This window comes from Juglans microcarpa x Juglans regia, chromosome 7S (assembly GCF_004785595.1).
Source record: "Juglans microcarpa x Juglans regia isolate MS1-56 chromosome 7S, Jm3101_v1.0, whole genome shotgun sequence".
NCBI lineage: Eukaryota > Viridiplantae > Streptophyta > Magnoliopsida > Fagales > Juglandaceae > Juglans > Juglans microcarpa x Juglans regia.
In genome coordinates this window covers 21,689,165-21,715,068 of record NC_054607.1, presented here as the reverse complement: position 1 = coordinate 21,715,068, position 25,904 = coordinate 21,689,165, and the positions used below count along the sequence as shown (strand labels likewise).

The 25,904-nt window shown below is 39.7% G+C and overlaps 1 protein-coding gene across 1 annotated transcript; it reads right to left on the bottom strand.

Annotated features, from left to right (window-relative positions):
• Positions 1 to 143: 143 nt before the first annotated feature.
• Positions 144 to 25,131, bottom strand: LOC121241236 (importin-5-like). Its single transcript, XM_041138926.1, is given in 21 exon segments — positions 144 to 743; positions 2,911 to 2,977; positions 3,100 to 3,191; positions 3,365 to 3,501; positions 3,583 to 3,627; positions 3,630 to 3,648; positions 3,732 to 3,798; positions 3,888 to 3,973; positions 17,294 to 17,386; positions 17,576 to 17,761; positions 19,075 to 19,131; positions 19,274 to 19,401; positions 19,488 to 19,557; positions 19,645 to 19,780; positions 20,213 to 20,367; positions 20,487 to 20,561; positions 21,008 to 21,172; positions 21,257 to 21,322; positions 21,427 to 21,531; positions 23,166 to 23,369; positions 23,746 to 25,131. Coding segments are annotated over 21 exon segments (3,348 nt in total). The 5' UTR covers positions 24,976 to 25,131; the 3' UTR covers positions 144 to 578.
• Between the last annotated feature and the right edge of the window lie 773 nt (positions 25,132 to 25,904).

The following is a 25,904-nucleotide window of genomic DNA, read 5'->3' as shown; positions in this document are numbered from 1 at the left end:
TTTTCTATATATTTAGTCTGAATATGTCAAATAAATCTGAATATTTTATATGAGTTGATCGACACCACTCATTTCTACTCACCTCAAATTCATACATGATGTCAAACTGGATGGAAAAAATGCATGCATGACTGCACTTCAAGTATCAAAGATCCCTATTTAGGTCATTAATTTTCACCATTAATCATTCACGAGAATACAAACAATGTGGCCAAAACTGCTACAGGAATTGCCTCAAACGACAATCCTCTAATCTCACGCACCAGTCGTCCAGAAAAATGGGGTGAGGGGAAAGAAAAAAACAAAATTTCAACAGCCACAATCACCTACCCTTCTTTTCTTATGGACCCAAAATCACACTAAAAATAACAACTTGTAATATACACATTCTACAAAACTGCTTCATTTTCAATTGCAATGATGACTTTCACACTCAAAAAACTGATTCCGGTTTGCTGTAAAGCATCACGCTATAAGGATGGGAACCATCTTATGGAAAAAGAATGGGCGGTAATTATATGACACACAGACAGACCAGGCATAGCAGCAAGCAAGAAAGCCGACTTTCATCATAGACACTATTGAGAGAGGATAGATTGCAAGGCAAGCTGTTGCTGGGGCTGCAACGAGGACCACGTCTGTGCCAGAGTAGATGGTGGTAAGGTCTGCTGAAGCTGCCTCAGCAGATTAATCATTCGGCTTGCAGTTTGTTCTGTTGCTAGATCCTTACCCGCACATAGAACCTAACAATTTATCACTCCCCTCAATTAGAGAAAATACTCCACTTAATCAAGTTATGTGGTCACTAAATTATCTTATTGTGTGTAGCATATCACAAACTTGAAACAGTGAGTTGCAAAAGTTGAAGCAAAACGATGGCTACATAATAAATACTTAAGCATGCCAACAAGTCAAAAGCTGACTCTAGTACTGGGATTTAAGATGGCTTTTGATAAGACCATGGCATAACTTTAATTTCTTTGGATAAGCAATACATTACAGGTAATTAACACACACACAAAGATCAAAATATATGGGGCATGGCAAAAAGAATTGAGCTTATATTCTGCCATATATTTTTACTTCTATAAGTAATCAAAGATTTTATAAATAAAAGGTATAGAGCCTAGGTGCACTAGGTCTGAGCAGTGGTGACCTGCTGCCTGCATGACGGATCCGCCTGGCCCCTAGGGGCTTAATCTCCATCCCTTACCCTGGGCTGGCAGCTGGGTCTTATATAAATCCAACCAAGGGTGGGCAGGGGGCGGATTAATTAAAATGCCACCTGGTAAAAGACCCTCCCACCTGTAAATATATTTAGTTAATAATTCTCATTCATTTTGCATCACAACTTATTGGTTTTTATCTTTTCACCCTTCTCTTTCTTCCACACCCCATGCCATCGCTCTCATCTAAACTTCTTCTCTTTCTACCACTCTCAGCCACTCAGCTCAAAGCCGTCCTCTTCGTCGCCTCTCATATGAGTCATCATCTTTCAGTCATCCACTCTGTTGCCTTCTCTCTCTCCCCTCCACCTCACACAGCCCTCGCTCTCTTTGCACCTCATCGGCCATCACTCAGTACCGCCCAATGCATCACAGATTTGCAAGCCGCAGCATCAGCCATCAAGCAATCTCTTTTCTTCCTCTCTTTCGTGATTTGTTTTCTTTGTACTTGGCTGTTGTTTGGCTATGATTTGGTTGTTCACTTGTTTGGCTGTGATTTGGCTGTTGATTGCTGTTTGGCAAGCAAAACAATTTTTTTTATTTACACAGGTGATATGAGTGTCACACCCATCTGGCCGTTGGACGGGTACAGACGGAATATGTTATGGGCAGAGGCAGGGACAGGTAGTGATAGAGCCCCCATAGGAGATTGGGGGGGGGGGGGGGGGGGGGGGCGCAGAAGCAAAACCCACCCGTCAGGAGTAGGCAGCAGGCCTAAGGTACACAAGAACTTCATCACATGACAGGCTAAGGGGGAGGCGCAAGCTACTTTAACTAATAAATTGGGGGCATTTGAGGTTGACTGCCACCAGCTGTATTGCTTATAGGATCAAAAATAGGTTCCCACAGGACAAATAAATAAAGAAAGAACTCCAAAAAGTCAGCCCAGTAACTTATGGCCTATTAAATTGCTTTTCCATTTTTTTCTCTTGAGCATCATGGTTGATTAGTTATCTACTTGTTCAATAAACATTAGGCACGTCTCCAATATTGCTGTGTATCCCCGCACAACTCTGGTGATTTCTAAGTTGCACCAAATGTCCATGGTGGTGTGAAATAGTCCCTAAAGGTAAGAGATTTATAGAACATCCATTTTGGAAGGGACGGAGACCATGTGCTTCATTGTGTACAGATGGTGTATTACCTATACTTTTTGTCATTGGGTACTTGCTAGGTGACATTAGGTTTTTGTAAGTGATTCTAGGGAAGCTTCAAATTGACTGGTCTTTTTGAAATCATAGCTCAAATGTGGCTAGCATTTTCCTCGAGTCATTACACCCACCTTTTCTTCCACATACTCAAAAAGCAGTCTTTACATCTGATCCACTTATTCTTACTTTCTATGAAATTAGCCATTAGATAAAAGAAGATCTACTGGGTAAGGATGGATCTCAGATTTTTATGACATCATACTGACACATAGAGTAGTTGGCGTAAGTACACACGTTCAAGTTCAGTAAAGTGGTCAAGCTCGGTAAGGTGAGCTTGGAACCAAGTGGGACCTTAAAGTGGTTGGAGGTGCAGGGTGTTAAGGCTAAATTGACCTCTACGCACTGTGTGAAGCCCCTTAACCTTGGGTTGAAGGGTGCCCCCACTCACCATGTGTGGGTAGCTATACTACTATATACGTTCAATCAGTGAAGTCAATAGTGTTCAATCAAAATAAAATTAATAAGGAACTAACCTCAGCAAACACTGCAACAATTTTAGGAAGATATTGATTGTTGGGACCTAAAACTTCGCCATCTGACCTGCAGATGTGAAAAAGCTCTTAAATTATGTGATGGATAAGTTACTGAGACATAAACAAGTTAACAGACTAAAGGAGTAAAGATGAGAAAAGTGGCAAGCCAACCAAGGTTGAAGTCCTTACCTCTCCACCATGGAACAAAGTTGCTCGTGAACAACTTTGGCCTCAATCAAGTCACCTTTTATTGGCAAGCAGTTTAACCATGCAGGAATAACCTGTCAATCGCAACTTTTTTTATAAGGGCGAATAAGATGCAATTTGAGGAAAGGTTTACCGGGAAAAAAAGGATAGGAAAAGAATTATTCTTCAAGTATTTAATAAGAAAATATTCAAAAACACTATTGGAAAAGAGGGAAGAGGGAAGGTTTTCATAGCAATATGGTGGCACCTGAGCTGAATCTATGCTGTCACGATGAAACTGGCAAATTTTTCCGAGTGCAGAAACAGCATTATCATATGCCATGACATTATCAGGCTCCACCGCATTGGGATGCCGTATCACAATATTTAGCCTCGAAAGAGCCTCTGGAAAAATCCCATGAATATTGTTACTACCATTCAATAAATAAGCAATTCAAATACTTTTAGAAATGTAAGCAGAAAGACCTCCAACAAGAGGTTTAAACACAGATCCACCAAATTCTGCACAAACCCAAGGCCATATACAGCTGCCTGAAAGAAATAATAGAACAACACGAGTTAGAGCAATTGCAAACTTAAATCATATCGATTGCAACATTTTAGGGAGTGCAGACCTGTCGAACATCAGGATTTTCATCATTGCAAGCCTCCAACAGGAAAGGAAGAAATGTATCATAGTATCTGTTTCATCCACAATATAAAAAAAATATCTATCACTAAAATCTTTATGACAACCAATTATCCCTATTAAACATTGTTATAGAGCATACTTAAGAGCTGCTTCATGACACTGCTCTGCCACATCATCAAAGATGCAAATTGCAATCCTTCTCTCCTCAGGTGTCTTGTCCTTACCCTGTAATCAGGACAAGAGACAGTTCTGAGGGAAGTGAAAATGAAATCATGATATCTTAATTTAACAAAAAAATAATGAAAAAACAAAACAAAAAATGGAATAAATCCAAGAGTTCAATAGAATTGTGTATAGCATTCAAAGTGTTCAATCACCCTTGGTCTATACCGTTAAAAAAAATAACTAAAAGGCACACGACATCTCATGAGAACGTAAACTAAAGGCATCCTACTTAGATCAGGCACAGTCAGCAAGATTTTCAAAATGAGGAGGATACACAGCTGGTTACAAATATATTTTCAAAGCAAATGGAATTTCTGTTTCATTAACTTTCAATTCAGCTGCAAAATTGTCTCCAGATTTACCATCCAGATTATGTGATCTTCAAAATAAACCTGAAGAGATAATAAGCTATGGCCAAGGCATGCCTAAAGTAAGAGTGTGTTAATAATCATCAGAAGAGATAAAACACTGTCAAGCAGATGCAACCCTCAATTATGAATAACTATGATATTTTACAGATCCAGTATTAGAAACTATGGTCAAGAATGCTAGAACCAGCCACTTGGATCAGCGACAAAATTGTTTGGTCACAACTAACGCACTATCTAGGACTATTCTACAATATCTCAAGGCATGGGAATCTTCACCTTCCACTAGAGCCATATCTACTGTTAAGCACTGGTCACAGCTTCTACCTCATACCCTGGCATATTCAGCACCTTTAATAACTTCATACTCTACTCGAACAGCCAGCTCAAATATCTAGCAATGTTTCTGAAACTTCATCCTTTAATAAAATACTACTATGATGATCCAATGTAAACGTCTTGCTTTGAAATGGCACTATTATTAAGAACAAGACAAAAGTGCAGCACCCCTTGCACTTACCACAAGGCTCACTCATGAGGATCTTAAAAAATGTAACATGATATAAAAATTTGACGAATTTAATACTTTCACTTTTAACATTTGGATACGTACTTCAGGGCATTCTGAAAAGGAAAACAAGGCATTCATATTAGGAGTGAATTGTAATTGCAAGATCCCAACACAAAACTTTTCAGTTCATGTCATATTCCCTTGCTACAACTATCCATCTCAAAAGGTGCTTCATAAACTTACTAAAATGAAAATTATATTGTTCCCCACACTATACCCATGCACCATTGAGTGTAATCCTAAATATTTCCAACCAAATAATTAATGAGCGAGAGAGAGGATCGCTAAAACAACAGGACTAGTATCAAGTAAATTCAGTAAAACAAATACTTTTTTATCAGTAAGCATGAATTTAATTGATGACATAGATAGGCATAGCCCACGTACATGGCATATACACAAGTAAAATACCTTTTTTTTTTAAAAAAAAGTATACAAGAGCAATACCTATGCATGATTGTCTAGAGATACATGAAAGTCATGTAGGACTGAGCGGTAGGGCCCCACCCCACCCCGTTTGGCCCTGCCTGGGCGAGGCGGGGGGCCCATCTGCCGGATGCAGCCAGCGGGGTAATCCACACGCATCTAGGCACCCCAACGGGTGTGAGGCAGTACGGGCTGGGCCCCGTCCGCTTATACATATATTAAAACAACAGTCGTTTAATTAATCCCTAAAACTCTCCCCTTCTTGACTCGGACACTCTACCCTCTCTCTCACTCTCGCACCCTCACGCCATCGTAGTCGCCATCTACAAGCTGCAGCTAACTCCCTATCCGAGTGTCTCCCTCCTACATTCTGTAGTATCCTGAGGACCCAAGCCTTTTTTTTTAGTTTTACAATGGATGTTTCGAATTGGACTATGAAGGATGGGATTGTGATTTGTGTGCTGTGGAGATTGGATTGTGATTTGTGTGAATTTGTGATTGTATTGTGTATGTAAATTTAGGGTTTCAATCCGTTTTCGGATTAATTTAGGGTTTCAATATTGAAACCCCCTATGTTTTCGATTAGGTTAGGGTTTCAATCCGAAACCCTAAATGAATCGAGTGGGGTTTCGATACTGAAACCCCAAAACAGTTATGATGTTCATGATTGTATGATTTTAATTGTTGTGTGATTTTTGCATCATGTCAAGTTTTTGTGAGTCAACGGGAATGGATAGTGAGTCAAATCCAAACCCTAGCGTTAGTGCTAGCTCTCCTACTCCTACCCAAACCACTATCACTACCCTTACCCCTACTACCCTTACACCAACCCCTACCCCTACCCCTACACCCATGAGCCAACCAAGTGCATAACCAGTTTCAATTGTGTAGTCACACTTCACCAGAATAGAGGGTGATGACCCCAATAACCCCAAGCTAAGTGTAACCATTGTAGTAAAGTGCATGAATGTCACTACAGGAGACATGGTACATCCCAATTGAAAGTCCACTTAGAATGATTTGTAGAGAGTAAAGGGTTTAAAGCATACTCTAAGTACTTGGAACCTAGATTTGACATTCCTTCTCGACACATGGTAGCGAAGGATATTATGAAACTATACGGTGTACATAGAAAACTGTTGAGAAACCAATTGAGGGGTCAAAGAGTTTGCAGATGTGGAAGGTAGATATGGTGCATTTTCAAGAAACAAAGGTGGAGGTTATTGATAGAAGAATTGTTCATAGTTTATAGGGGTGTTTGTATGTGCACTGGTCTTACTTAGCCTCTTTGGGAGCCTCGGGTGGTGCGTTGTTAATGTGGGATAAAAGAGTAGTGGAGGCAGTAGAGTGTGTTGGAGACTACTCGGTCGCTAGTTTTTTTAAAAATGTTGTTGACGGGTGGGAGAGGGCTTTTGTAGGCACTTATGGGCCAAACGTGGTTAGAGATAGGAGAAGGCTATGGGACGAGTTGGCAGGCTTATATTCTTTATGAGAAGTGTCGTGGTGTATGGGTGGGATTTTAATATTACTCGCTTTCCCAGCAAGAGATCGGGGAACTATCATAATTCTGTGGCTATGGAGTTCTCTGAATTCATTTTTGACTTGTACCTCATGGATCTCCCCCTTGTTGGGATGAGTTCACTTGGTCAAATAGCCGGGATTGGTCAAGATTGGATAGATTCTTCGTCTCACCTTCGTGGGAGGCCCATTATCCGGAGTTATGTCAGAAGGCCCCAAGTTAGCTCAGATCACTTTCCTATTTTGCTAGATTGTGGAGGTATTCATGGGGATTGCCAGTACTTCAAGTTTGAAAATATGTGGTTAGCAGCTAATGGTTTTGTAGAGATGGTGCACGTTTGGTGGTCTTCATATCAGTTTGCACACACTCCTAATTTCATTCTTGCAGGTAAGCTTAAGGCTTTGAAGCAAGACTTAAAGAAGTGGAACTTTGAAGTTTTTGGTAACATTGACAACTAAAAGACTACTCTTTTGGAGGAGTTGCAGGAGTTAGAGGGAAAAGAATTGATGGGAGACACCTCGGAGAAGGTAATATTGAGGAAGAGTTCGGTTGTGACTAATTTGGAGAGGGTATTGTTGTCGAAGGAGATTTTATGGCAACAAAAATTCAAGGCCCTTTAGCTAAAAGAATGTGATAAATGTACGAAGTTCTTCCAAAAAATGGCTAATTCACATCAGCGCAACAATGCTATCAAGACACTTCACTCAGGTACTCAAGCTCTCTCTTCCCCCTCCGAATTAGAAAACCATATTAAGCATTATTACAAGAACCTCCTTACGAAACCAGCTTGTTGGAGGCCGAAGCTTGATGATTTGTTGTTTGAGGCAATTGATTCGCAAAGTGCAAGCTATTTGGAGAGAACTTTTGACGAAGATGAGATCTATAAGGTCATTACCGGTATGGCCAAGGACAAAGCGCTGGATCCGGATGGATTTTCAATGGGATTCTTTCAAACATGTTGGAACATTGTGAAAGGGGATGTGCAGGTTTTTTGTGAATTTCACTCTTTTAAAAAGTTTGAAAAATGCCTCAATGCAACACTCATTGCTCTCATTCCAAAGAAACATGGGGCTACGACAATTGAGGATTTCCGTCCTATAAGTCTGGTTAGTGGGGTATACAAGATCATCTCGAAAGTTCTTGCTAGTCGACTAAGCCCAGTGTTGGAACAAATTATTTCCAAGCCTTAAAATGCATTTATTCATGGGAGACAAATTCTTGACTCAGTTCTTATTACAAATGAGTGTTTGGATCACAGACTACGGGAGGGAGTTCCAGGCATCCTTTGCAAGTTTGACATGGAAAAGGCATATGATCATATGAATTGGGAATTTCTTTTATACTTGCTCGGGAGGTGTGGTTTTGGTGATAGGTAGATCTCATGGATTCGACATTGTGTTTCCACCGCTCATTTCTTGGTTCTTATTAACGGCACCCCTGGTCCCCTGCTGGTTGTTTTTATAGTTCCCGTGATTTGAGGCAAGGAGATCTTTTATCCTCTCTTATGTTTGTTATAGATATGGAGGCACTAGGTCGGATGATGAAGGCCGCTGTTGGAGGAGGTTTCTTATCCGGACTCCAGGTGGGTAATGGCACTAGTGACTCTATTATCATCTCACATCTCTTATTTGTAGATGATACTTTACTCTTTTGTGAAGCGGACCATAGCCAGATCCAAACACTGTACAAGCACTATTATTATGCTTTGAAGTAGTGTCGAGGCTTAAGGTGAACCTTGATAAGTCTAAGATGATTGCGGTGGGCGTGGTGCCCAATATCAATAGCCTAGCGAGCCTTTTGGATTGTAAGGTGTCTTCATTGCCTATGAAATATTTGGGTCTTCCGTTGGGTGCAACATTTAAAGCTAGAGCTATTTGGGATGGGGTTGTGGAGAAGGTAGAGAAAAGGTTGGCCGGTTGGAAACGGGTGTATTTATCGAAAGAGGGTCGACTTACTTTAATAAAGAGCACCTTAACTAATCTTCCCGAAAAAAGCTATATGCAAACGTCGTGCGCAACCATGGGGTAGTCAGTGCCCACGTGGAAAATAAAACGACACCTTTTCAGTCAAATGGAAAACGATCCCTTTTGTCCACATCCTTCATCTTCCGATGAACACTTCTTCCCTTTGATCCAAATTCCCTTCTTTACAAAATCCATGAATCAAATGCGAATACGTGACCGCATTCGGCTTCATCCCCTCGACATCATTCCATCAAGCAAAGCCTTGGCCTCCAACGACTTCTTCACCTTACACAAGTCCTGAATCCTTATGTTATAGGTACCAATACCAGGGTGCACCCCATGGTCCTGCATCAACTTCATAACTTTCCCAACGTCCTCGAACCTTTCCTCCTTGTAAAACCCAGCAATCAAGTTCCCATAGCTCGTCGCGTTCGGCTTCACAAATTTCTTCTCCATCTCGCCAACACCAAGTACCCATAACTCATAGAATCTGAATCCCAAAACGCCTTTATTACCGTGTTGTATGTATCCAAACCCAGCTAGATGAAATAAATCTTAGGGAACTCGAGTTAAATTTGTTTCAGCTCCTTGCAATCCTTGGAAAGAAGACAAGCGAAGAGCACGCATGGAGGGATTTGACGGAGCAGTCGATGCCCAGTTGGTCCATTTGCTGAATAGTCTAGACGGCCTAGTGGAGCATTTTGGCCTGGCTGTAGAGTACAATGGCATGGGATGCAAAACGCTTGGTTTTGAGGTCGGGGTGGGACTTGAGCTCCTCTTCGAGGAATTGGCGGATGACGTCGAAGTGATTGGCACAAGAGAGCTTGGAGACGGCGACGGAGAAGGGGATGCAGTCGAGGTGGGAGTCGGGAGTGAGGGAAGCGGCGCAGCAGATCTCAAGGATTTTGTAAGGGTTTTGCTCGGACTTGAGGAGGGAGAGGGCAGCACAGGTTTTCTCCTTAGAGTGGGGTGGTGGGGTGGTGGAGTTAGGGGATAGGACCAACGACGTGGAGAAGTGGTGGTGTTAGGTGATGGGGATTGATGCAAGAGCTTGCCGGATTCTATCTGCAGTTTTTTTAAAAGTGACAGGTTGATGGGCATGTTGACTCCCCCGCGATTACCCACCGCAACTGTACGTAGAAGAACCGAATCTTCCCACCTAGTTTTTTATCTTTGTTTCCTATGCCTGCAGGGGTGGCGACTAGGATTGAGAAACTCTTTCGAGCATTTTTATGGGGGGCCTGGGGAGGAAAAGAAATTTCATCTTGTTAAATGGAATACAGTATGATCCCCAATTTCGAATGGGGGTTTGAGAGTGTGCAACTTGAGAACCGTCAATAAAGTTTTATTGGGAAAATGGTTATGGAGATACCACTTGGAGGGGGAGTCGTTGTGGAATGAAATTATTGACTCTAGACATGGAAGGTTTTTTTTGTTTTGTGGTGGGGGTGGGGGGGGGGGGGGGGAGCTTATGGAAATTTATGAGGGGATGGCCATGTTTTGTGGCCGGACAGGGTACTAGAATCAAGTTTTGGCGGAATGTGTGGTGCGGAGATTGCGCTCTTGATAGGGCATTTCCAGCTACCTATCATATTGCAGCTAACAAGCATGCATCAATGGCAGATTTGCGGGTATTCTCCCATGGCTCTCACCAATAGAATATCATTTTTAATAGGGACCTTCATGATTGGGAATTACCCACTGTCTCAAAATTTTTCAAATTGATATACTCCATGGGACACAGACACCTTACGACACAGGGGAATAGAATGCAGGGGAGGTCCAATGACAACAAGAAATGTACAGTCAGGGTGTACTACAAAATATTGACATCACAAGCTAACGTTCCCTTCCCTTGGAAGAATATTTGGAGGTCTCGTGTGTCTTCTAAAGTAGCTTTCTTCGTATGAATTGCTGGTCTTGGAAAGATTTTGACCACAGAGTGGTGTTATATGTGTAAAAAGAATAGAGAATCAGTGGATCACCTCTTATTGCATTGTGAAGCGACAAGGGTGTTGTGGGATGAGATCTTTAGAAGGGTTGATGTTGCTTGGATAGTGCCATCGAGAGTGGTGGATTTATTGGGCTGTTGGAAAAATATTCAAGGTAGTACTAAAGTGGCAACAATGTGGAAGATGGTTTCGTTGTGCATCATGTGGTGTATTTGGTTAGAAAGGAATGAGCGTTGTTTTGAAGATAAGGAGCGCACAATGGTGAAGTTTCAGAATTTTTTTGTACACTTTAATACTTTGGTTTTCAGCTTTTGTACTGAATGGGAACAATGCTCCTAACTTCTTCTCTTTAGGTTGTGTTTGGGTATCGAACACTTCTCAACACTTTTCAAATATTTTCGTACGGATGAGGAGACTTCACATGCCAAACACGTTTGAAGTAGTTTGAACAAAGTCTCTTGCCACTGTGTTGAACAATGTCTCTTGAACAAAGTCTCCAAACACGTTTGAAGTAGTTTGAACAAGGTCGCATGCGAATGCCAGTGTGCGACGGAGAGGGAGAGGGAGAGAGAGGTTCGTGGTGGCTGGGTCTGCGAGAGGTGGTGGAGGTGCGGTGGCCTAGTGGCCGCGTACGGCGGTGCAAGTGGAAAGAAATGGGTGAAACCCATTTCGGTTGGGTTACCACAGGGGAGAGAGAGTTGTGCGTGGGAGAGATCAGTGGTGGCTGGCTTGGTCGCCGGCGTGAGGGGGAGTCGCCGATGGTGGCGATGAGGCTGGGTGGCTGCGTACGGCAACGTAAGTTGAGAGAAATGGATGAAACTCATTTCGGTTGGGTTACCGCAGGGGAGAGAGAGAGCTACACGAGGGAGATCAGTGGTGGCTGGCTTGATCGCCGACGTGAGGGGAGTCGCCGATGGTGGCGGTGAGGCTGGGCAGCACACGGCGGCGTTGGGCTGAGCTGAAGGAGAATCAGGCATGGGGGAGAATCGGGCCAGAGAGAGAGGAAAGAAAAAAAATAAAATCACTATAATATTTATCACTATTATATATAAATAAAAAATAAAATCACTAAAATATTTATCAATATTATATATAAAAAATAAATAAAATCACTAAAATATTTATTGCTATAATATATAAATAAAATTATCATTTCATCATCATTAAAAAAAAAAATCAATCATTGATGGGACCCACACATTTTTCAACTATCTATTTAAAAGTCAACAACTCAACATACTTCATTCATCCAAACAACTCAAAATACTCTCAATGGGACCCACAAACCCACTTCAATCTCTACTCATAACTATTCACAAATATTCTCAACACTTCTCAGATATTCTCACTATTCAAACGTAGCCTTAATCTACCGTTCATAGAATGTATCTAGTTGTTCGTTTGTATACCTCATTTGTACACGGGCTATGCCTATTTCATACGTATCAATAAAATTTATCTCTTATAAAAAAAAAAAAAAAAAAAAAAAGAGTTTGCCCCACGACCAATACATAGACATCCAAAATTTTAATTATAAGTCTTTAATGGCACATTTTGTAGATTGTGATTGTGTAACATACGGGTCTAAATTTAGGGTTTAAAACTAGTATTTTACTTATTCAATTATCGGTATTTTAATTTCTTTATATTTATTTATTTATTTTAGATTGTATTTTTTTGTGGTAACAGATAGATCGATTGAGTGTTTCATTTCCTTTTTAAAAACTTCGAATATGCTATCCACTTAGTCCCCATGCTAGTTTCGGTTTCCAGAGTTTGAGCAACTCCAATCAAACCTTTCAAACTCTCTCAGAAACGGTATCCACGTGAGAATAAGTTCCTAAAATTTAGGCAATTTCAAAACTCAACCAATCTCTCCACGTCGCTTCCTCCCATCGCCTATAAAAAGACCCTCAAGCCTCTGTGATTCACACAGTGTGAAATCAAGAGAAACAAACCTCCCGCTTAAACCTTACCTCTGTCCAACCATCGTCGTCCACCCCAGGACGTCAGAGCCCTACCCACGGCGCCAGAAAATGCCGGCCAACTCAACCCCGTCGAACCCACCCCCTCAGGTAAGCCCCTGCCGCCGCGCGCCACCTCCCTCCCTTTCGGTTGTTTGAGTTTCAAACCCATATCTCTCTAAACTCTCGCTGTTTCTCTCTCTCTCCCTCTCTCGGTGTCGCACCACCATAGGGACCCCCCCAGTCTCGTCGCCGGTCGCTTTCAGCCACCTAGAGCCGCCGACGCACTCTGCTCTCCCTCGTGAGCATCGCGCAGCCTCTTTCTCCCGTAAGCCTCTGTTTCACGTCTGCTCCTTTTGTTTTAATTTCCTTTCTTTCTCGTTCTTTTTCTTTTTTTTTTTTTCTTTTTTTCTTTCTTTTCTTTCTTTTCTTTCTTTTCCTTCCTTCTTCTTGTTTTATCCCGTGTGCTTCAGTTCCCAAAAAGCCTCTTTAATTCGGTAATTCCATGCGTGCCTTGTGACCGTGAGGATGTAATTCCCTGAGCCTCGACTTCTTGGAGCCTTAAGTCAGTCAGATAGTATATTTCTCAGAAATACATTACCTTGACATGGGCTTTATCTAATTGAATAAATTCAGCATTTAGACACAAGTTTTATAAAAGATTTTTTATAAAAAGATTTCAAAGCATTTGTTGGAGTCTATTAGTAGTTAAATTTCTTATACGTATTTAATTACGTAGAGTATTACGACACGTTTTGCTAGGAAGTTATTAACGTCTAGAACCTCGTTTAGGTAACGCGCTACAAATTGGAAATCAGGAAGCAGCGCTAAGAGGTAAATAGTATGATCGTACAAATGCATGCGTACTGTGAATATGATTGTTCTTATTGTTATGTATACATATTATTGTTATGTATAAAAAAAATGTGATGTGCTTATGGTTGCTAACTACGCTACACTAAGAGGCAAGTCAAGGTTAGTTTACTTTACAAGCTTGATGAAATATGAGATTATACTTGAGTGAGTGAATTTATGGTTGATTGATTTAATGTTACTAAATTCACATGAAAGACATGAAATGTTGAAGTTGTAGTTCAAAGTCAAGTATGCCATGTAATAGTCAGATTATGCAAGCCATGTCCATGAAATGCTTAGATTGTACATATACCATGTTTGTGTAATACTTAAACCATGTATGCCATGTTCAAGTAATACCTGGATCATGTATGCCTTGGATCGTCTTAGAACCTTCATAGCATGTTATGTAATATCACGTTATACTATGCCATGCTAAAGTATACAAGAGTATGCCATGCTAAATCATACGAGAATATGCCATGTACAAAGATATGCCATGCTAAATCATACAAGAATATGTCATGTACAAGAATATGCCATGCCATGTCATGTTACGCTATACCATGTACAAGATTATGCCATGTTAGAGATGTTCATGAAGCAAATCCCATGCATTAAGAAAGATAAGAAATGTAACGGTACCACGGACTCAAGCGTGGTTAACCACAAGTTTAGTGAAACACGGACTCAAGCGTGTTTCACTTCATGATATGCAAGTTTAGTGAAACACGGACTCAAGCGTGTTTCCCTTCATGATATGCAAGTTTAGTGAAACACGGACTCAAGCGTGTTTCCCTCCATGATATGCAAGTTTAGTGAAACACGGACTCAAGCGTGTTTCACTCCATGTTATGCAAGTTAAGTGAAACACGGACTCAAGCGTGTTTCACTCTATGTTATGCAAGTTAAGTGAAACACGGACTCAAGCGTGTTTCACTCCATGTTAATACAAGATAACTTGGACGTTATGCATTCACAATGACATGTTTTGATTATATATGCTCCCGCTTATGTTAATAATGAAAATGTGTGCCATGTAAATCTGTGACGATATATGTATGTAAAGTCTTCCAGAAAATCATGTTACGTATTTGATTGGAAATCCATGAAGTTGTGTGCATGTTCGTAAGGGTATCCTAGAGATGAATTGTATGTTAGGCAAGGACCATATTTTTACGATACGACGTACTACTTACTGAGTATTCAACTCATTATTTTTGTGTGTTTCTTGTTTCTTCCATGTCTGATTCTCGCAGATGATGTCTATGATGATGAAGAGCGGAATGGCCAGGAGTAGATCTAGTACCAAGACTTAGGGCTGAATAAGTGATTTTATCACCAGAATTAGATTTCTTTTATGTCATGCATAGGATTAGTTATGTTTCGTTATATTTCGTTCAGTTTCCAAAACAATCATGTTCAGTTCAGTTTTAATGTTTTGATGAATTTCAATAAATGAGGTAATTCAGGATATGAATCTCTCTACCGGGCATTATGTTTTAAATGTTGGTAATATCTCTATCCTAAGGGAATGGGGTGTTACAGATTGACAATTAAACAAAAAGATTCTCAAGTTTTGTTTAATTTCTAATCACAAGGGTGGGACCAGTGGGAAGGCCTTGGAGGCCGCAATAGACGAGTGGCTGTTGGAGCGAGTTGTGACAGTAACGGTTGACAATGTCTCTTCTAATGATACCGCTTTGGGGTGTCTCAAGAATAAACTTAGAGAAGACAATAAGACAATCATGAGTGGTGAGTGTTTACATGTAACATGTGTTGCACATGTTCTTCTTATTGTAACCGACGGTTTGAAAGATGTGAGTGATTCAGTTGCAAGTGTTAGAAGTGCGGTAAGGTTTGTGAGATCTACACTGGCTAGGCTTGACAAATTCAAGATTGTTGCAAGTGCTGCGGGTATTCAATGCCAGAAGGGGTTGTGTCTTGATGTTCCTACAAGATGGAACTCGGCCTTCTTAGGCTGTATTTAAATGTTAAACTAAGTTGAGTTGAGTTGAGTTGAGATGAAAGTTAAAAGTTGAAAGTTAAAGAAAATATTGTTAGAATATTATTTTTTAATATTATTATTATTTTGGGATTTGAAAAAGTTGAATTGTTTATTATATTTTGTGTTAGAATTTGAGAAAGTTGTAATGATTAGATAAGATGAGTTTGGGATCCAAACTGGCCCTTAATGTTGGAGACAGCCCAAGAGTATAGAGAGGCATTTCACTTATTGGGTGAAGAGGACATACAATATGTCAACCATTTTAATGATGAGTGGAGGATTGGGCAAGCCTAATGATGATGATTGGGTTTTTTTTTAAATTTTTGTAGAATGTTTTTGGCTTTTCTACGAGGTCGCAACCACCATTTCTAGTTCATTGTACGTTACATCTAATGAATTTTAACGAGTATGTCATGTGAAAAAACAATTGGATGAAATGCATGGGAGTGACCAAACTAAGCTGCGGGAAATGGCAATGAGCATACAGACTAAGTATGACAAATATTAGGAAGATTTAGGTAGGATAAACATTTTCCTATATGTGGCTATTGTTCTTGACCACCAGTACAAAATTGATAGCATGGTGTATGGATTAGAATTGGTTAACGGGAAGGCATGGGCAAATCATATTGCGGTAAGGGTTATGGAAACCTTTAAAAGAATGTTTGATGAGTTTGCCACATTCAGAGGTGGTAACATTCCAGCACCTACACTTACCGCATCGCCTCCTCTCAAAGTCAGGATGGGAAAAAGCATAGGTTAGGGTGGGATGAGAGGTTGGAGCAAGATGTCGAGCTTCTTCAGCCTTCATATATAGTCAGATTTGGATAGATACTTAGCAGCAGAGATGCACCTATTTACGCAGGAGTTTGATATCTTATTTTCGTGGAAGGTCCATGCTGTCAAGTATCTCATCCTTCGAGACATGGCCAACAGTATTTTGGTCATCCCTATTACTACCGTAACCTCAGAGTCGGCCTTTAGCACCGGGGGAGAACATATTGGGTCCATTCCGGAGTTCATTGGCTCCTACCACTGTGGAGGCATTTATTTGCACTCAAAATTGGATCAAATGGTAGCCAATTCATATTTCGAAGGTGATAGACTTTATGGAGACCAACGAGGAGACGGGGGGCCAGGCCAGATCCTGGGGGCAACCCGCCCCCGATGGGTAGCACCCCTAAAGTCATGAATGGTCAGGCCATTAAAATCAATTTCAATCAATTAATGGAATAATAAAATAAAGAAAACATTCTAAGCTCATTCGTTGTCCGCTCGACCATTGAAACAACTATACCTAATGTTTCATTCCATGCTTCTAATAGCTTCTTGTAAAAGCAATTGAAGATCCTAAATTTGAATAAGATGTTAGTAAAATGAACTTACAAAAATAAACACTCATTTTCCATTTCATACAAAGTACTAGGCTGAGAAACTTGAGCAAAAGGATGAAATAAACATTATTTTCCAAACCAAAGAAGGAAATGAAAACTGGATTTGTAATGGCATCAATTTAACATGGTCAAATCTCCAAAAGCAAGCACATCTTCAAAACATGATCTCTTAATGAATGTACCTCACACAAATTAATCATTTCCGTTGTCCATGAAAGACAAGAATTAAAGGAACGGATCATACAAAATTAAAAATTTTGATTTTGATTCAAGGGACAAAAAAAGCTGGAAGAACTTACCCACATAGGTGTTAGATAGGATGACAGCTCATCAAAGAAAGGCAAGAAAGAGGATTTGAATGTCTTGATCAAAGTTCCCAAAATTTCACCCACCTAAAATAAGAAACAGTGTAAACGCACGAAAAATGAATATCTCTATTCCGTACATATTCATTTCTAATAATTTGATATTTCTAATATCTCTAATAATCTTCAATATCTTATCTACAATTTGATTGATAAAGCGTTTGCTTCTACATTGATGTGCACGACAACAGTGGATATGGTATATGAAAAACTAACTTGGTCAAAAACTTCTTCCTCCTGCTCATTTTCCTCTTTAATCAATTCCCTCTCCTCGGCATCAAAGTCTTCAGCTTTACTCCTCTCTGCTCTCTCTCTTTTTCTACTTGAACTGGCTGTGATAACTTGTTTTATCTCCTCCACAATGGACCTGACTTGGCTTTCGTCCAGAAGTGGCCCAGAGATCTGACGAAGAAACACAAAGTTGGCAAGATAGCTTCAAGGGCTTTGGGTAATATTCAGCATGAAAGGAAATTGAAAAGGCAAAATGACATGGCAGACTTGTACTGAGAAAAATTCAAAATAAAGCTTTTAACTGCAAGGTGCAAACAACATAAGTAAAACAGATTGCATTCAGAAGCATATATCCCAAAACGGGAATGTTGATGATGCCTAAGGCAGTGAGCATGTACATGTAGATCCACAAACGGACCCAAACTGGCTCTCTCACACACTTTGGAGGTTTGGGTGGCTTTTTTTCCTGTTAGACTACTTAAAATATTGTCAAACACAAAAAGTGGTAAAACAGTAAAAGGAGACTCTGCTACAAAGAGGAAATAAGTTTTTCTTGTTAAGAAACACATCAAGTGCAACCTAGTGGTCAAAAGGCCAGGCTTGGGATGAGCTGTAGATTTAGACACCCAAGGTTCGACTCCAAACTAATAGTTCCCCTGGATTACTTGATACATAGTTATAGCACATGGGATTGCATATCTAGGGTTATTCCCCAGGGATGGGTCCAAAGAGCCCCGCCATGTTGCAGGTCAAAAAATAAGCTCACACTTACTCTTCAAACCTAGTACAAAACTAGTCTATCACATTCATAAGTGAATACTCAAGTACTGACACATATACATAGACACAAATGCTAATGCAAAAGAATGGGTGCTAGAACTTAAAGCCAACAGGATCAGTTCATAGTGCATCTTGGAAGAAAAATCAAAAGTAAAGTTTTAGCCGCTATGTGATCACCAAGTAACTCTAGAATATTGAAAGAATAAAGCTTCAGGAGCAACTTCACTAAGATCCTAAGGTTCCATAACTAAAGGAAAAAACTAAACTTTTATAATAAGCAAAGTTCAAGTGAACACAAAGTCCTAAAGAAATTGAGATAAGAACGACAAGTAAAGCCCTTTCAGTTTTCTAGGTTACACAAACTTTCAGAGATAAAGCCACCTTATTTACAAAGCAAAGAGATCATCAGAGCCCACCAACAGAATGGGGTTAAGGCTCTCTCACTTGAGTTTCAGTCACTGTACTTCATTTGCTGCAGCAATTTCGGTCCTAGCTAAAACTTCAGTTTCTAGCAGGAAAATGACAATCAGATAGGCAAATTCCAAAACAATTCTGAATTGTTAATATGATTTCAAGCTAGCTAATTGTATTCAGCGAAGAATAACTTCAAAAGACATTTTTTTTTATATAGGTAATCAAGGAAAGACATGAAAATTATGATGCCGCAGAAGTTACATGAGTAAACATCCTAGAGTATGACAAACCTGTAAGCATTCATTTATCGAGTCCAACATACTTGCAGAAATCTCTGTATCGGGTTCCTGCAAAAATATTTGATGTCACCCTCTCACATCATAAAACAAAAATTCTAAAGATATCAGAGTAAATGAAAGGGGTAAGGGAAGAAGCATGTACATGAAATGCTCCTCTAAAGGCATGACGTCTTACATAAAAGATGATTACCTTATGTAATGCTTCCACCAGAGCTGGAATAATGTAGTCGGACAATTGCTTGATATAGGACTCATTACGACCTTGAGCTTGCCCCTTCTCCAAGGCTAATTTTGCAGAGCGCAGTAGCTCTGGCATAGCTATGGAGTAGATTTTCCCAATCATGAGGTTTAGAAAGAATTGAAAAGCAGAGGAAAGAAACCACAATGAAGAGTCAATTCTATACCTGAAACAGCTGCTTTCCTGACTTCTTCATGGAAATAAAATTTTAAAAGGGGAACCATAGTCGGAGCAACCTGCATAAGAGATGCATCGATTTCTAAGGATCGAAGTTGCTCAAAAGCCTAGGACAGAAAATCCCACAGATATGCCCATGGACAAACCTGATCGATCCATGGGAAGAATCCTTCTTTCAACTCGTCAGCATAGCAACACAGCATGTTACAAGCTGTAGCTTTTTCCTCCAGGACACTAGTCTTGATCCCTATCCTTTTATCCCCGAGAGTAATTGTCTCCATACTGTAGTAGGATACAACTCTTAGCAAGATAACCAGTGTCATTTAGCAAGACAAACACAACAATTGAAACATTTCTTGATTAAAATGCAATTTTCCGAGTAGCAAAGATATGACTTCAAATGTAACAGTAGCAAGTTCAATTAGATATGCAAGTGTCATTTTTTTTGTATATTTGTGTCTGTGTGTGTGTGTGCGCGCGCGCGCGTGTGTGTGTGAGAGAGAGAGAGAGAGAGAGAGAGAAGGGGGGGTTTAAGAACATTTGAGAAAAGACACCATACAACAAGATCTATCAAAATTGCAGAAACAAGGAAACCTTGAACTGCTCAAATAATAGCAGGTTCAGATAGTCGGTAAAGTAGCATTCAGAAACTCACTGTACATGTCTAATTTCATAGGGTTTTAAATGAACTTCAAGGATAAAGAATGTGCAGACCTTTCATCATCCGAGTCTTCAATATCATTATCTGAATCCGCAGATGTAATGGTTACATCAGGTTTGAGTTGAGCAGACTGAAGCAAGGGGGGCATGACAACGTTCATATAAGGAAGAAAATCTTGTCCCAAACACTTGCAGAGTCTGGCCCACGCCTATAAAATTATAGAGCAAGTATCATAAAACTGTAACAGCAATATTAAAATAACAACAATAATATCAGCGTAGATGATTTGATGAAGTTTTCTATGCTTTTTAAATAACAAAAACATACTTGTAGCATGTAACTTGTTGTAGGATCATCTGTCTCCAACTGGGATCCTTGCAAAGACATAAGCACTTCCATAACCTTGCATGAAAACCAAACGTTACATAGAAGTATTAAGTGAATTATACATATATTGTCAACCACAAAATCATGCCCCCTTTCCGCATAAAGAAAGACCCAAAAAATTTGACAACGGTAAATTAACTGGTCGCCAAGACTTCAAAAACAATTTTCTTCCCAGAAATTGATGAGTTGAAGTTTTCTGCATAGCTGTAGCATTAAATTGGGATTAGATTTAGAACAAACAAACCACATTTGGAGGTCCGTAGAAGTCGAGGAAAAAGAAAAACAAAAGAAGCCCCAGAGAATTTCAGTAGAGAATAAGGGTCGAAGTGGTTTAAAATTTACCACTTTAGTCTTTAACAGGCAAACTGGTTTAAAATTAAGATGTCTATTCTTAAAGAGAATAGGGGTTGAAGAGAAAAGTAGGTGCTTCAGTAGAATTCTTTCTATACAATGCTAATTACCTGCTTAGCATCATCCCTAAACTTGTCCTTCCCAACAGCCATTCCAACCAAACTAATGCACTCCATAGATTTGGCACGGAGCATGCGGTTAGATTTATCGGTGGCATTCACCAAGATCGCTTTCAGGTAAGGCATAACTGCGTCGTAGTACTTTTGGAAATGATCCTATAGACACACTTTGTGTTAGGCCGTGCCATTAACAAGAAGCCAAAACAAAAAAATTAATGACCAGATAATTTTACAAAGTACCTGGGATGAATCAGCAACTGATGCCAGAGCAGTCAAGGCACCCTCTTGCACCATTTGTTTCCCATTCTGTAAAGATACATATAGAAAAAGAATTGAAAAGATGATTATGTTTTTAAAAATTAACGATCCCAGTGTTTGCATTGTAAATTTGTAATTTTTTCAGCTGATACCTGCAAAAGTACGAGCAATTTGCTCACTATTCCATCTAAGTAAGGTGTTAAGATATCTGGAGTGCAGTTCTCACTGAAGTTGAGCACTGCTGAAGCAGCATGTGCCTGTAGATACAATAATTTGGAGAAAAAAAATGAATATACTACAAAAATAAAATTGATGCATTTAATAACACACTACCATCAGAAAACAAAACCATCCAATTACCCCCAAGGGACAAAGAAGTATGTAGGAAATACACCTGGAGACCAAAGGTTTCGATCTAAATGCAAAAATAAAAATAAAAAAATAAAAATCAAGCTCCCAATAGGTAGCTAAGAAGCAAGAACACCAATATTGTGATATGAGATTTTTGCAGATATACCACAAGACCCAGTGAATATTTATTTCCCTAAAATTAAAGTAATAGTCCTTAATTAATCTATTCACCTCATCCAACTATTATGTTGTGGCACGCACAAAGAGTTTAAACAAGGTTAGCAAAGATTGAGTTAAGTTCCCCATATGTATTGATTTGCAGAAATGATGCAGTCATAAGCATGATTAGGTGGAGACGCACTTCAATCCTCAGGCCAAATCTAAGATTTTAAAGAGTGGAAAAAGGGAAAAATCCTTGTTGCAATGTTAAATCAAATATACTGCAAGTTCTGAGAATTGGCCAAAGGTTGATTTCCATTATATCAAAGAATCAGTTTCATTGAAGTTCTCAGAATCTAGTTGTCAGAATCTCTATAGTCCTAAAGCCCCTCAAACATTAACCACGGTCCTTAATGAAGTTCGAAACAAACTCTGGGTTTTTAATAAGATGCAGTACCTCATTTAAAAATGAAGTTTGAACCAAACTTGACGTATCAGCAAAACTAAAACAATTAGAAGGATTCCAATCCCCATTTGAGTTAAAATTACTCTTAGATCCACAAATAACCACAATCAGTACGCATAAAGAGATTTTGAATTGCAAAATCCAAACAGATTACAGACCTGGCGTCAGTAAAAATTTTAAGAAAAAGTAGTATCTTTTATGCTAAAAGGACAGCTACAGCACTATGCTCCAACTCCAAGCCATACTAACAAGATGTTGGTACAAGCAAAGTTACATCCAATGACCACAAAACTTCATGCAAAGTTTCAATTCACAATAACCTTCACAATATTCTATCCAGATTCACAAGTAAAACAAGTTGCAAAATACAAATACTAACTTAATTGCTGGACGTATTTAGTTTACAAAGTAGCTAAAATTATTTCAAGAATTCATATATACTGGGAAAAAGACGCCAAACTTTTCAGATCACATATTAGAAAAATTCTACTCATTATCCCTACACCACACATGATTTTTTTATTATTTTTATTTTTTTCCCTTACCAAATGTGTGGTATATGGATGATGAGTAGAAGAATGTCTTTAGTTAAGCAAAAATAAAACAAAATAAAAAATCAAGTGTGGTGTGTGGTGTAGGGATGATGAGTAGAAGGGCTCTACATCTTAATCACTAAAGTGAAGGCTGCAAACAATGCAAGTCCCAAGCAACATACCCTACTCAAAATTTTTTGCAAGGTACTATGAGAAAAGTCCCAAGCAATTTGTGTATCTCATCCTAGCTCAATCCTACTCAATATGTTTTGTGAGGTAACCATGAGCAAAGTTTGTAGAGAGAGCTAAACAACATAAAATCATTAGAAAGTAATGGAAACAGTAGTTAAGAAAAGAAAAAATGCCCATAGCTGCAACTAACCTGTACTCTAGGATTCTGGAAATCATCCATTGCTGCAGCAAGCGCGGGCAGCACCTGTGCATGGTACTGAACTTGCAAGTCTGGACCCAAATCTGTCGACAATTGCCCAATTGCATTAATAGCTGCCCACCTCACACGGGGGTGTGGATCTTGGAAAGAATTTAGAACCATTGCCACCACATGGTCCAAGTTTTTTAACATCACCTGTGAAAAGAGAGAATGGGTTAAAAATCATCAAAGCAACCAAGGAACGTAATTTCATTTAACTAACAGAAGGGCATGGTTACCAAAAAATATGTGAAAGGGAATAACTTCAAAACATACTGTGGACCTAGTAACCAAAGTTTAAATTACTGCCACGGCAGTATATCAGGCACGTGAAGCTATTCTAAAATTCACCAGCATCATTATTCCATTATCGAATATTGTTTGTCAAAGAAAAATTAACATCGATATAGCTTTAATTAATGGAATTAAGCCACGAGCTACCATTTCCGAAATTGGCACTCCAAACACATTAGAAGGAAGAAAACTATAACTTCACTCGTCACAATAGTAATATCATTAGCATTATCAATACCTTCGAGCAACCCTCGGCGATTTGCGCAAGCGCAATAAGAGCAGCATGGTGCTTCTGCCACTCAGGAGCTGCCAAATATGCAGGCAACTGCTCAGAGGCCACCGGAACAATAGTATTGCCGCCTAAAGATATCGACAGCCGATCCAAACACTCCTGAGAGACGCCATAATTGCTTGTCTCGCCTGCGTCCTCTTCCTCGCTCTCTGCGCTATGCCATGCAGGATCATCCTCGATATCCAGAAGCATCTTCATCAAAATGGAGAAGAGACGGCTTATGAACTGGGGCAGCTTCCGCATCATCCCCGGGGCCCGCTCCCTCGCCTCAGAGAGGGTAATCACGAATTCAATCGCCAAATGCCTTGTCCCTTCCTCCAACGCCTCCGCCTCCGCAATCTGCAGCATGGAGCCCACCACGTCCACCAGCTGCCGCCGTAGGAACCGCGGCTCGGTCCCCGCCAGCTCGATCAACAGCTCCAAGGCCTCCTGGGCCGTTGCTTCATTACCGTTATTCAACGCCTCGGTCAAAGTCGTCATCATCGCCGGCAACAGGTCCTGGAACCGGTCTCGATCGGCCGAATTAGATAAGCACTGGATGAAATTAATCGCTGCGTTCAGCGCCGCGACTTTAACGTCGGAGCTCGGGGACGTCGTCAAGCAACGGAGAAACACGTCGTGGAGGTGTTTGATGTGCGGGGCAAGCGTGTCGCCGATATACTGAGACAACTGTGCGAAAATGAGGAACGCGGACTCCTGAAGTTTAGGAGAATGGGATGAGACGCATTGGAACATGAAAGGAAGCAACTCGGGCCAGCCATTATCGGGCAAGATTCCGGAGGCGAGCTCCGAAACGGTGTCGCACAGCTTCTTGGAGATGGACTTGGAGTCCTCGCGTTGGACACATGAGAGGAGGGTGGACTTAAGGGATGAGTGAGTGGAAGCGGTGAGACGGGGCCAGAGATAGGAGTCATCGCGGGTGAGCTGCTTCCGGAGAAGGATGGCGGACATGGCACGAGCCTCAACGTGAGGTGAGGACTGGAGGAGGTGGGCGAGTTTGAGGGTGAGGGAGTCGGGATCGGTCTGCTTGCAGAGGTTGAAGAGTGACTCGGCCTGGGAACGGAGCTCGTTGGAGGTGGACATGAGGTGGGATATTAAGATCTCGAAAGAGGCAGAATCGGGGCCGAGAATGGCGGCGAGTTGGGATTGCTGGAACTGAGTCGACTTGGAATCCATTATTTTTTGAAGCAATTAGGGTTTGGGTGGCGGTGACGACTGATGAAGCCTCTGGCGCGCTCTGTCTCCCTCTCTTCTCCAACACACTCTTTTGAGTGCGCGCGTGTGAGAGATTAGAGGGGGAGAGACAGGCTACGTGATTTTGCGAGCGGGGTGTTGAGAATCTGAGATAAATAATTAGCTGTGTTTTTTATGGCAAATTTCATTTTTGCTTTTAATTGGTTTTAATTGTTTTTAACGCTATACGTGTGAACATTTCAATTCATATTATAACTTGTCCGAAGATTTTAAATAAAAAGAAAATGTTAAATATATTTAAAAAAAAAATTTAAAAATTTACTTCTTTATATATCAATATATTAAAAATTATAAAATTTAAAATTTAAAAAAAAAACTAATAAAATAAGACTTGTAAAAAAAAATTAATTAAAATTATAAGTAAATGTAATATTATTATTAATAAAATAAATTTTAGATGAGCATTTAATGCTATGTTCATCTTTTCAAATTGGATCATTTAATTCAAATGAAGAGTTTAATAAAATCTCTATCCAATAACTTTATGTTTCACATATTGGTTTTTTCTTCCTCTATAGATAGATCAATAATTTATTTGCTTATCTAATTTGATATTTATTCATTCTGAATTAGCATGTTTGGTTTCAAAAATAGAAGATTTGGATAATGTTTTAGAAATTTGTTAGACGTATTGTTTATTGGGTTTTTATGAAAAAGAGAGAATAATTTTGTTAAAAACAAAAGTTATATTAGAGCTTGTAAAAGTAAATAATAGAATTGGAAAATTGTTTGATTGTATTTTTGCAGAATAATTTTTATTTTGAATATTATAAAAGTTATCATAAATTTTGTATTTAAATAATAAGTAAGTAATGATGGGTTGAAAAGTTTAAAAAATATATTTTTTTAAG